The sequence below is a fragment of the Lycorma delicatula genome, chromosome 1, assembly GCF_047948215.1.
Source record: "Lycorma delicatula isolate Av1 chromosome 1, ASM4794821v1, whole genome shotgun sequence".
In the NCBI taxonomy this organism is placed as follows: domain Eukaryota; kingdom Metazoa; phylum Arthropoda; class Insecta; order Hemiptera; family Fulgoridae; genus Lycorma; species Lycorma delicatula.
Window position 1 is genome coordinate 200,688,312 of NC_134455.1, and position 14,443 is coordinate 200,702,754.

General features: G+C 27.4%; 1 protein-coding gene across 1 annotated transcript in view; it reads left to right on the plus strand.

Moving 5' to 3' along the window:
- The window catches only part of para (sodium voltage-gated channel paralytic), a 544,951-nt gene that overhangs the window by 256,747 nt on the left and 273,761 nt on the right, over positions 1 to 14,443 (plus strand). The window contains exons 8-9 of the mRNA XM_075370553.1: positions 8,268 to 8,359; positions 12,602 to 12,814. Of these exons, the coding sequence (XP_075226668.1) occupies positions 8,268 to 8,359; positions 12,602 to 12,814 (305 nt within the window). The remainder of the gene's footprint in view (positions 1 to 8,267; positions 8,360 to 12,601; positions 12,815 to 14,443) is intronic.

Consider the following 14,443-nt stretch of genomic DNA (forward strand, 5'->3'; position numbering starts at 1 on the left):
GTAGAAATAAATAGATCTACATAAACATTGAAATACTGAAGCACAGGTTTTGGGGTTTGGAATTCTTCTCTTAGGAAACCATTATTGGTATATAAAAAATATATTAATTTAAAAATATTGTTAAATTTAAAATATGTATTTTTTATTTGTTTTCAGTTAACTTTACTTTTTTCAGTTTTCTCAAAACTAAATTCTCAGCAAATCTATTTACAAAATTTTGTCTACATTCAATTTAACAAAGTAAATTTATATTAAAACTAAAAAGGGTAGTAATTTTATACTACACTTTCTTGATAAATTGAGGGTTTACAAAAATTCTATCATAAGCTGCTGGAGATACAGCTTTAGAACATTTTTTTTTTTTAAATTAAAAAAATATAAAACTAGTAATTTTATACCATAGTCCCAAGAATTTATACGACTTGTCCTGTGGGGTAGCTTCTACATGTGAAGGTTGTCTATTTCTGGACCCACTCCTTTTATCTTTTAGCATGTTTTTGGTTCTGTGGACATAGGTCAGATTCTGCTAGGACCATGGAGGGATACCAAAGCCAGTAGAGGTAGTTAATTCTTAGTGTGATCAGATGAGCTGTTTCCTATGAACCTGCCTCTGTACTTAATTTCACATTTTGCGGTTACACAATAAGCCTAGAGGCTGATAATTATTTGTATTTGTTGGCAAATACAAGTAATGTTCCAGTAATATAATATGAAAACATTTATGAAATGAATGTCTTTTTTTTGTCTTCAGTCATTTGATGGTTTGATGCAGCTTTCCAAGATTCCCTATTTGGTGCCAGTCATTTTGTTTCGATATATCCCCTACATCCTACATTCCTAACATTTAGTTTTACATATTCCAAACATTGCCTGCTTACACAATTTTTCCCATCTTCCTGTCCCTCCAATATCAAACTGACTATTCCAGGGTGCCTTAAGATATAGCCTATAAGTCTTCTCTTCTTTTAGCTACATTTTTCTAAATGCTTCTTTCTTCTTTAATGTGCTGCAACATCTCCATTTGTAACTTTATCACCCATCTGATTTTTAACATTCTCCTATAGCACCTCATTTCAAAAGCTACTAATTTTTTCTTCTCAGCTACTCTGCTCGTCCAACTTTCACTTAAAGTGTATTAATGTACTTAAAGTGTATTTAAAATACAGCACATATTATTGTAAGATTGATACCTTTTCATTTACATAAAGAAATAAGAGGAAAGTGAGTAAGCCATACATAAACTGATATAATATTATATTGTATTTTTTATATATATTATTGTATAACAAATAATGTGGTAGTAAACATCAAATTTTATAAAAGATGTTTGTTAAATCTACAATCTACAGAAAAGAAAAAAATTTCATAATGAATATTTTCTTTCACTGTTTATAACAGGTAGACAATAACATTGCATACTTTTGTTGTTGCTTTAGCTAGAAATTTTACTAAGATGATAATGATAAAGGTAATAATTATTATTTTGATATGGCGGTGAAAATCTTTCCAATTTGAAAGCATGGTACGATTAAAAAATTGCAAATTTTTAATTCACAAAATTGATTTTTTAAGATTATTTAATACAGTTCAACAGTATGTTCAGGCAAACAATAACTATGAATAGCTATATTAAAAATTTATAAACTAGTAATTGACTGACATTAAGGATTTATTTTCATTTACAAAGAAGAAACTTAAATTTGTTAAGTGAAAAACAGAAGTAGAGAACACTGAAAGTAATGCTTCATTATAGTTTTTGAAACTTATTAAAAAAAATTCCAGCCTTGTTGTAGGTTTTTTATAGAAATTATTTTTATTTTAAGTTTTTATCAGTGAAATTTTATGAGGCATTTGAAGTTGCCTCATCAAGCATTTTATCTAACCAAAGGACTTACGCATCTAAAAATTTATTAACTGTGCAAAATGATTAAATATGCATCTAAAAATTTATTTATTATTATATACATCAGGATTTCAGAAATACAGATTTTATTATAATGTGAATTGTCTTTATCAAAGTTTTATTTACTTAGATTTCAGAATTTTTTAATATTATACTTTCATATGTAGATACAGTGTATGAAATACTTATAGAATATGTAAGTTAACTAATTGATACATTTTTATAGTTGTAGTTTAAATTATATTGTTTATGATCAGTTATCTGTGTTATAATTACTTAAAAATTATTTTTCATAATGATAATTTTATTTATCTGCTAGTTTAGATATTTGTGTTGTGAGAGTTTTGTTAAAAAAAAAATTAATATTATTTTATTATATTACTTGTGATTAGTATTATTAGAATTAGGTTTATAATTGTTATTTTTATATTAGAATGAATTATTAATTGCATGTCTGATGGTTATTGTTTGTTTTTTTCATTGTTATTAATATTTTGCCGGTATATATTTGTTGTTAGTGTCTCGTTTGTTATCTCGTTAGTTACATTATTATGTAGTGCCTCGTTGTGCAGGTTTTTTTTAATATTTATATACAGAATGTGTATTAAAATAGTGTGGTAAAATAGTTCTATTCTTGTTCTGGAGTTGAAATGAATGAAGTACTAATAGTAAAAAATAATTCTGATGGAATTAATGGTTAGCATTTTTTGGAATCTATCATTTCTTCCCAAATCAACTGATTTGGAAGCCGAGAGTTCCAGCGTTCAAGTCCTAGTAAAGCCAGTTATTTTTACATGGTTTGAATGCTAGATCGTGGATACCGGTGTTCTTTGGTGGTTGGGTTTCAATTAACCACACATCTCAGGATTGGTCAAACTGAGAATGTACAAGACCACACTTCATTTACACTCATACAATGTCATCCTCATTCATCCTCTGAAGTATTATCTAAAAACGGTAGTTACCGGAGGCTAAACAGGAGAAAGAAGGAATCTATCATTAGCTGTATATAACTAATAGCATTCTTTAGATCTGTAGGATGAATGTTCATCATGTTGACAAAAAATTTATGGATACCTATTTCTGAATTTTAGTGCCCTGCTATTGGTGTCATTTTTTTATTAAATAAAAAGCATATCTGGAAATTTAGTTTGAATTTTGACAAGATTGCTAAATTTATGATCAGGCAAACAGTCTGTTATAGAAACCATAAGCTCAGATAAAGAAAAAAAATGTAATATATAAATTTTATGTATAAAAAACTGTTTGCTTTTGGATTATTATGGTCAAAAAACTTAGAGATTAAGTAAAACTACATTAGATTTTTTTATAATTAATTAATCCTATGACCATTTTAAAAGTTTAAACTAAGAACTAAATATGAGTGTTAAAACTGGTCTGTGAAATTGAAATGATCGCAATGAAAGAAATAGAGTAGTAAGATAAATTTAGGAGAATATAAAACAAAATTGTTAGGAGCATTACTTAAAAAATGTTCTAACAAAAGTTGTGAGACTAAATACTTTCTATTTATTAATTTAATTTAAAAAAAAAACCAGTATAAATAACAACAATTGTTCTGTTATTTGAATTACAATTTACAACTTCACATCTTTTTGAATTATTAACTTTTGTTTTTTGCTCTTTACTGAAAGTGATTCATATAAGTACTAAGGGATGTGTCTAATATCTGCGATCATCTTTCTGCTTTTAGAAGAAAAAAGGTAATTTATATCTATTAAATTTTAATTTTAATGTTTTTTGTTTTTATTTTTTTAAATAAGAAAGAAAAAAATTAATAAACGTTGATGAAGAATTGAATTTCATCAGGTGTGCAGGAATTGAATTGTAAAAACAAATATTGCATAGTGCAATTTATACTAGTTATTTATACCTTTCATCTGTAATTTTGTAAGCTTTCATATCATCTCCAGTAACAAAATATGAACTTTTTATCTTATTTAATGATTATACCTTTATTATTTAGGGTAATATTAAACAGCATTGTATTTTATTTATACATAATTCAGTATATTTTATTTCTGTAGAAAATACCTGAATTCAATCTTTTTTAAATAATTTACTTTATATTTTTATTTATAAACATATATAAATAAATATATAAGTATTTACTTTACTTCTTGGCAGTTATGTGTTTTTACTTTTTGTTTTTGTATTTATCTGACAAAAAAATTTATGAACATTTGTAAATAACATTTATTTATTTTTATTATTTTGTTTATTTATTATTAATTTTTATTTGTCTATTTTCAAAGGAAAAACTATTTTATCTGATTATGGTTATTTTAATGAGCTTCAAATATAGTACAGGCGATTTGTCATCAAAATAGGCTGTATTTGAAAATCCTTACCTACCGATTGATCTTTTGTCATGCGTTAGGGGTGATGAGGGAAGCTTAACTCCAGATTTTTAACATCCCCCTCCCATAGATTTTTGAAAAACTCGAAAAACTCAAAAAGTTTTTGAAGTGGGTTTTTTTCTGAATCTATGCATTTTAGAGAAAAGTTTTTCAAACAAAAAATGTAGAGGACATTCTCCTCTACAATTAATGCATTTGAAGTTATGCCGTATAATTTGAAATTGAAATACTAAGTGGCGCTGAAGTAGTAAAATACGTTGTAAACAAGTAGGCCGGTTTCGAACATGTGCCCAATTCACAACATTTTCACACTTTCACAAGCTACAGCTCCAAAACAGTAAGTCGTACAAGAAAATTGCTTAAATAAAAGTTGTCTGTTTTTAAGATTAACAACTTTTCCAAATGCAATACAGACGAAAAACAATTTTTTCCGGTGAAAAAACCAAAAAAAACACGTTTTTACAACTTCAGCGTCACCTAGTATTTCAATTTCAAATTATACGGCATAACTTCAAAGACATTAATTGTAGAGGAGTCCTCTACATTTATTGTTTGTAACACTTTTCTCTAAAATGCATAGATTCAGAGAAAAACGCATTTTAAAAACTTTTTGAGTTTTTCAAAAATCAATTGGAGGGGAGATGTTAAAAATTTAGAGTTAAGCTTCCCTCATCACCCTTAACATATGGAAAAAACATCAATCGGTAGGTAAGGATTTTCAAATAAAAATTCAAATTGACTGTACTAATTACATGTTGACAGAATGAACAAAGTAGTTATGACTTTTTTTGAAATTATTTAATTTGAAAATGTGCAAGTTGTATTTACTTGCAGTATTTACTTACTTACTTTGCAGTATTTACTTGCTACTGGTTTGCCAGTAGCAAACCAGTATTTATAAATTTTCAATTGTGTTCATTAATGACTTTTTGAGATTAGATATTAATAATATCCTAATATTAAATTCACTAAATTGGTCATTAACTTGTGAATTTTTGGTATAAAAAACTACTAATATTTTGTCAATCAAACTGTGTGTGATGATGAAAATAAAATTTATAAAAACTGAAATAGGCAATTGGTAATTTAGAAGTAAGTATTACTCCTTGCAGATCAATTCTTCTTCTACGATCAGCTGTTCTTGGAACAGATCAAGTGTTCTTTTATTAACAGCTCTTGTATGATTCTGCTGGATCCAGATCAAATTTTGTAATGATGTAATTATTTTTATCTAGGATAAAAACCAACTGCCAGACTGTAAGTGAGCTAAAAATGTATGATAATTTATCTCTTTGATGTATCAAAATAGATATGTTTAAATGTTGAAGTAACTCAATATCTCTGCAAAAAATAAATCTTCAATTTTAACGGCCAATTGTAATAGACATCTTGAAGTTCTATCTTAAACTTTATCTAAACTGATATCTTGAAGTTGCCCTTTCCATAGGTCAGATCAGACTCTTATTGACCTTTAAACACATTCAATGTGAAACATATAAAAATATATTTTGAATTATTTAGTCCAAAGCAGCAATGCCTACTAAATAAAATCTGATAAAAAAAAATGTTTTTTAGATAGACACTAAACTTTTGCAGTATAAAATAGTTTTTAACAAAAAAAAAGTGAACAAAGGGTATAATTAAATAACAATTATAGTATTCTGTCTAAATAATATTAGCCCTTTGTTTTATGTATGTGCTTGCTCCACACCTCATCTAATGTAAAATTGGGACTGAGAGAGTCCAAACTCTTCTCTTAATGTGTATAGCTTGCAAATGTATTTTCGTACTTCAACAGATAAGATTAAACAGTAAACAAAATTATTTGACTAATTTCTTATTCTAGAATATAGATAACTGCAGGATCTATTTTCAAAAAGTAAGTTTGTCATGAATTGATTATTTGAAAAGTATGGGTGATAGGTTGTTTCCAAAGGTTTTGTGATTGAAGATAGTTAATACAATATGTTGGCTTAAGTGTAAATAGAAGGTTGTCAAGATATTAGAAGGAATTATATTTGAGAATTTAATCGTCTGACTAAATCCTTCAATGATTGGAAGTAGTCAGTACAATACAATTTGATAGTTTATAAATAGGAATACAATTTGATAGTTTATAAATAGGTGATTGTCAGGAGATTAAAGAAAGTATATATTTAGGAATTTGATTAAATTTTTTAAATCATTTGTTTCCTTATACTCACATCATCTTATCTCTTGGAGACTTATAATATTATAATCATGGCGAAAGATTGTTGAGGAGAGTAATTATTACCAATCTTGTGATAACAATTTTTGACATCAATGCCTTGTTTTCGCACTTTGGTTTGCTTGTTTTGCAATCTGTGAGATCTTAACATTCTATAAAGATGCTTGTTTTCAATGTTGGTCATATCATTTTTGTCATTATATACTTTAAAAAAAAGCCTCATATGATGAAAACGAGTCACTCACTGATAGCAGTTATTTTCAAGCTCCTCTTGTTTTTAAATGTTTGATGCTTTTTTTAAGGTAATATCTTTATTCCACCTGATATTTATTAACAGCATTAGCCTGTAAACTCTAAAGGTTTATGAAATCCTTAATTAAACTTGTTAATGTTACATATGAAGAACATAACATTTGTTTAGTTAATACAGTTATTTTTAGATGCAGTTAAATAGTTATTAAAAGTTTAATTTAATTGTTATTTTTAATAAAAATGTGTGTCTACTGTAGCATGTCATGCAAGGATTTTTTATTTTAGATTTAAATAAAACATTTAATCTAGTTAGTAAGCTATTAGAAAGTAAATAAAGTATAAAATTAAATAAAAACTCAGATTTGTTTAATCTGGCTTTGCTACGTTGGCATTCTGACCATGTGCATCTCAGCAGTTTTTATTATAATTGACAATACAGTTAACTCAAATGAAACTGAGGAATTACTATTATATATTACAATATATGAGAAATTACTGGACTCTGTTTTTGTTTTTCTGTCAACATATTATTGGGCTCTGTAAAATAACCAGATTTTTTTAAATTTAATTAATGTAAATAATAAGTAAAGTAGATCGGTTTATTCATTGTTACTATACTATATCTGTTACTTCAGTATTCAGTTGTTAATGTATCTTAATTATATTGTTCTTGTACAGAAGAAGCATTAAAGCAAGTGTTATTAATGCATCTGTTGGTTGTTATATTTTTTTTTACTGTAGAATTTGTAAGGCAAATTGTCATAATTTAATAATTAGCTTAATTTTGTCATGTTTTATAGCATTCGTTTTATTTTAATTGTAAAAACAATTACTTTTACATGCTGATAATTTTTTATTAATTGTTTTTATTGTATATTAACTTAAGGTTCTACATTGATTCTTGGTAAATTTTTCTAATACAAAAATAGAATTAACTCGACTGGCAGCGAATTATTATCATGTGTTTGCTAATATCTTTGTTTATTTAAAAAAAATTATTTATGTTTTTAAATTTATTTTAAGCGTTTCAGTTTAATTTCATAATTTTCAATTTTTACATAAATTTGTTTACTTTTTTCATTTATGATGAAAAATAGTTCTGTTTCTACATTTAAAAACACATCTAATTAATTTAAAAATGCTTATTAGTGCACAACGTGCCAGAACTGCATCACTACACTAATTACCATTATCGTTTCATTTTTTATACTCGATCAATTTTTTTTATTATTTTAACTTTAAAACCAATTATTAAATATTTATTATGAATTTTATTTTTATTTTTAATTATATTTAATTACTGTAAAATAAATAAGACAATTTATCTATTTTTTAGGATATACTGCAGATAAAAATATTGCTTGCTTTAAATTATTGCTGCTGCATATTTAAATTTTCAGATATAAGGGTTTGCAGTTTTATAATTAGCATTTAAATTTTTGTATAATTTTACACATTTTAATACATTTATATTACTGTTTTATCATTTCTATTTTTTATTAATTATAATTCACATTTTCAGTTATGTAACGATGGGTATCGATCTTGGAAACTTGGCTGCTCTTAGAACATTCCGTGTACTTCGAGCACTCAAAACAGTTGCTATAGTGCCAGGTAAGAATTGAAGTATACCATGTCACATAGTGCAGATAATGGCATCGTATGTAAGCTAATTTTAATTGGTCTTCTGATTTTGTTTTGAGCAAATGAAATTGGATTTATGGATTCAAGTGATTCAAAATACAAATCAACAACTTTTCTTATTTAAAAAAATTTTTTTTTGAGCCATCAATTAGTTAACTGGTTTGGGGCTATCTTCATTATTTTCTGTTCAATGTTAATTTTTCTTAACATATTTATTCTACTGCTATACAATCTCAATTATTTGTTTTGTATATTCCAGTCTGTCTTCCTTTACAATTTTTACCTTCCAAACATCCCTCTATTACTAAATTTGATAGAGAGAAACTTGTTACTAAAGGTAAATTTATCTTTTACAGAAAATCATAATTTGTTTAACTTATTTTAAAACATGTATACATTTGAACAGTCTATAATTTGACATTGTGCATTGTAATTTTTGAATGTGTTCATCATATATGAAGCTATGTTCATACTAACTTAGCAGAAGTTATAAAGTTCATACCTGAAATGAACATCATATTTGGCATTTTCATCAGAAGTGGTTGGTGTATATGAAACAGGGATGATGCTGAGTAAAGTGCCAGTATTCAATGTTCTTAAACATTCCTTTTTTTAAGTTATTAAAATAAATATAATAAAAAACTATTTAAATCAAAATAATGAATAATTAAATTGTTACAAAAACATTATCATTTTTATTAGAATAGTTTTATACTATTTTTAGGTTCTTAATTTCTGTATTCAGTTATGGGTAACTGGTTATTTGTACTAGATAAAACAAATTTGTTTTATCTAGTACTAGTAGTTTTATTTATTAGTATTATGCAAAATTTGCTTTGGTATAATTTTGTATAGCATATTTGTTGTTGAATATGATCAAGATTTTTATGCAATCTGAATCAGTAAGGCCATATTATTAAAAAAAAAGATTTTTCTTTAGGGAGAAGAAACGTAAAACGCTGTATTTTTGGTTTGGAAGTAGTTTTGAAAAAGTGAGGACTTTTACATGTATAAATAGGTAGTAAATATATACTATCAAATACAGTCAATTATTGACATTATCTACATACTGAATTATCACAAAAAAAGACTCATAGTTTTCAAGTAATTCCTGAACTTACTCAACTATTAAGTTAAGTGTAATGGCACTTAACTTTTTAACTGTTCAATTAGAAAATTAATCACCTTTAGAATCACCAATTAGAAACCTCTAAATTTTTGGATATATTATATATATCTCATAAATATATATATATATATATATATATATATATATATCATAAATATATATATATATATATATATATGAGATCAAGAGCTATTTGATTTTTTATGAATTATTATATTATTAAATGCCAATAATGATTGTTATTATTCAGATTTCAATATTGAAATAAACAAAGATAACCAAACTGAAACATCAGTATAAAGATAACCTACATCTAATAACAGTATGTAAAAAATCAAATAACCATTAGTCTCAAAAAATTAACTCTTATACAAATATTATTAATAGAGCAATCAAATACATAAAGAAAAATTAATTTATGAAATAAACACCATAAAACATATAGCAGTTGAAAATGGATATGATACTACTCTAATTAATAATATTTATAAAAGACAACTAACAAAACACAGTTACAAAATAACTACTTTTGAACAAACACATAAGACAAAAGAGTGACAAAATAAACATTTAGTTTTTATACACTAATAATATCATTGAAAATGTTATTAAAACTTACAATAAAGAAATATTTAAACCAGCGTACAAACCTAATAATCACATAATAAAATATTTAAAATACAAAAATAATAAAATAAACAATCTGTGAGAAATTTATAAAATTAAATGTAATGTTTGTGATTGTATTTATAAAGGAAAAACCAAGAGATTCTTTAAAACTAGATCTCTTGAACATTATAGAAATTACAATAATAATAAATTAAGTTTATCTAATACGGCAGACCATCTAATAAACAATCTATTTCTGTTATTAACGCAAATTTAGAAATATTAAAAATTAATAAAGTTGACATAAAATTATATATATTTTTAAAAAATGTTACACATATGTATAAATACAAACAAAATTTCAATTTGATAAACCATCAGACAGTGTTTGAGGGAGATGGTCTTATAAAACTTCAACTGATAGCAGCACTCGTATAAATTAATTTAAAGTACACAGAGTAAAAGACTGAATATCACTTGAAGCGCTGGATAACATCTGCATTTGAATGGACTTAGATACTGATATTCAGTTATAATGGAGATGTACAGTTTATTTGAGTTGTTAAAGAAAACAATAAGAAATCAGCTTACTTCTCACTTTCCCTTATAAGCCTGGCTCCCATGCCAACTACATTCTTGAGTATGGTTATATTATTTTTGGGAATGATTAGTGACTTTTCCAAGATGCTTATAATTGTGGCATTTAGGACAGAAAAAAGCTCTGGCATCCAATTTTAAAATTCTTCCAAGACTATTACATCTAAAATCAAGAATTTATTCTAATTATTTAAAACCACTGAAATGTAGTATTAGCTTATATTGAATTTTGGGACATTAATTTGGGGAAAATATTTTGGTAGACATAACAGATAAAAAAGCATCTCTAGACTCAACTTGATATAGTTTTCCCCCTAATGTATATTTATAGAGTAATGAAAATAATAAATGGCTAACTTTATATTAATAATTTTAAAGTATTGTCATGTTTGGTTGTACGAGGCATATTCATAAAGTAAGGGCCATTGACTTATATTTAAATATTAGTGAGTCTGAACACATATTCACACATGCAGGGCCATCTATGAGCTATTTACGAAGCCACAGCAGTTGTTGTTTTGATTCAGCAATTGTTTGCCTGCTAGTGAATGCAGATCGCAATGTCCACAACAATTTTTTCTCCTGCAAGTTGTGAAGTGTGCACTGTGATTCGATTTTTGTGTGCAAAAGGATCTCCAGCTGCTAAAATTCATTGGGAGTTGTGCCTAGTGTATGGATCTACAGTAATAAGTGAAGGAAAGGTTAGACAATGGTATAGACACTTTAAAAATGGCCACACAAATGTGCATGATGAAGAGTGGAGTGGCAGGCCCAGTATTCAGACTGTCGAAATTGTTGAACAAGTGAACTGAAAACTGTAATGTTAATGACAATTGACGATTAGAGCTTTGGCTGATGAATTTTGGCATGTAGAACGCAACTATATCTACATGATTGTCATAGAAAAGTTCGAATATCACAAACTGTGTGCAAGGTGGTTACGAAAATGATCACCGACCAACACAGGAGCAAAGAATATGCAGTGGATGAGCATTTTTGGGCCACTATTGACAAGATGGAGATGATTTGTTTTCTCATATTGTTATCCTTATGTGGATCCATATTGTTTTCTCATATGTGGATATCCTACACAAACGCAGAATCGAAACAACATTCAACACAGTGGTGCCATTCAAGTTTTCCAAAACTGAAAAAGTTTAAGCAATTTCCGTACTAGAGTCAACAATTTTTTAAGATGAAAAGGGTGTCATGTTGGTTGATTTCATGGAACGTGGATCAACAATTACAGCTGAAATATACTGCGAAATGCTTACCAAACAGAGATGTGCAATCCAAAATCGATGATGCAGGAAACTGTTGTCGGGTGTAATCCTCCTTTATGACAACGTGTGTTCTTACAGTGCTGCCTTAACCAAGAAGAAGATTCAGGATTTTCATTGAGAACTTTTTGACCGTCCTCCATGCAGTCTTGTTCTTGCACTTAGCAACTTGTTCCTCTTCTTGCATTTGAAAAAGTGACTAGGTGGACAATGGTTTGAAAACTACAAGGAACTCAAGACTGGTGTTGTCAACTGGTTCAATTCCCAGGCGGCGAACTTCTATGCAGAGGGGTTAAAGAAACTGGTGCAGTGTTACAAAAAGTGCTGAGAACTTAATGGCAATTATGTGGGAAAGTAAAGTAGATATGTAGTAAACTAAAGTTGTAAGTAAAAACCTTTACTCATGTGTTAATTTTTTTTAATTACCAAACGGCTTTTACTTTATGAATATGACTTGTACTTTTGAAGAAATCTTAAGAATGTACTTTTTTAGTTGATTAGTTTCCTCTTGGTTTACAAGGTAATTAGATCGTTGATATATTATTAAAATTATAATATTTATGATATTACTTATTAAAATATTGAATTCTTGTTTAGGTTTAAAGACAATCGTTGGGGCTGTCATAGAGTCTGTGAAGAATCTACGAGATGTGATAATTTTAACTATGTTTTCTTTATCAGTATTTGCACTTATGGGCTTACAAATATATATGGGTGTTCTTACACAAAAGTGTATTAAAAACTTTCCAGAAGATGGTTCTGCAGGCAATCTGACTGATGCTAACTGGTTCAAATGGGTCAGCAATGATAGTAAGTATCATTTTTTTGTTGTTGCAATAAAATACATTTACATTACATGTTACTCTTATTATCATGATGAAATAACAAGACCTGTTTAAATTATGAATTTTGCACCTAATTCAACTGTACTCCTCATATTTCTTCTAGATAAATCTCTGTTTTGCTGCAGTTCATTTATTTGTGTTTATTAAGGTGTAAGATTGATAATATTAATTTTCTGTAAACATTGGAAAAGTTAGCAGCAATTAACCAGTATAACCAAAGTCCAGTAATATAGTTTCTTATTTCTATCTCTAATTTCGTAACCATATCACCGCAATTACAATTCTTGTAAACTTTTTTATTTTTCTTCCACTTGGACATTTAAGTACTGTTTAACAATTTGCATAAGTACAGTTCATTTTTTAAATCTTTTTCTGCAGTTTCTCTAGAAATTCCTCCATCTGTACCCTATGATTACTTGTTGAGGTGTGTAAAATTGTTCAAACTATGTCATTTTTTCTACCAAACATCAATATTTATAAAATACTGTACATACATATTTTACCTTCTTTTGTCTCTTCACAACCATGCTAGTTTCACTTTATCTTTATCAACTCCACTTGAAAATATTTTAAATCTCTTTCTAATTTTCATTTCACTTGCATTATGTCATTATCATTCTCAATCATACAATCTGTCATGTTTTCCAATTTCCCAGTAAGCATCATTATATACTACCTTCATCTTCTTGTTATTTTAATTTCTTTTGCATCTATTCTTTTTTCTGTTATCCTTTCATAATACTGTCAGTAATTCAGACAGTATGCGCACTTTGGTGGTATGAAATGGTTATCAAATGGAGACAAAAGGTAGGATCTTTTGTCTCCTGAATTCATCTATAACCATTTCATTTATGTTGCCTTTACTAATAGTTTCTAAAACTACAGCCATTTTAGCCCTACTGCCAGACAGAAAAATAAGAAGTTAAATAAGGTTTGAAAGAAAAGAATATCCCTACTTGAATCCTCTAATAGCATAAAACCTGGGGGGTCATGGTGAAATGAAAGGGGGTCACAAAATTAGCCTACAACTTTACATGTAAATGATAATGAAATCATTTTGTAAGGAAAAATAATTATTATAAATATTTTACGTACATTTCTAAGCACAAATGTAAAGAAAATAAATTAATTAGATAGTTGCCTTTGTTTTTCATTTAAAAAGTTCCTCCATACATGGGTCTATGTTAAAAACACACAATTGTTATCAAGTGATAAAAAAGATTCCTATATGTAGTTTTTAGTGCAACCAAAGATGAAAATCTCTTTTCCCAAAGGTAAGACATGGTGAAAGGGATTAATATTTTCAATGCTTCTGTGACTAAATTTCCAAATTCATTTCAACGAGCAGGCCAAAACATATCTAAATAGACATGAATTGTAGTTGTAAAGTTTTATTCGTAGACATTTTGATGAGCTGGTTGTGAATCTCAACTGGTAAATTAGCAGCTACAACTATGATTACATTACTCGTCTTTTTAAGAAGTTATTTATCTTCTGGAAATACTCCACCAACTGAATTTTTAGCTCATGCAAATGCATCTTCATGCTATTCAAACTTTGGTGAATATTGGTGTTTTCTTCAGCCAAATTTTTC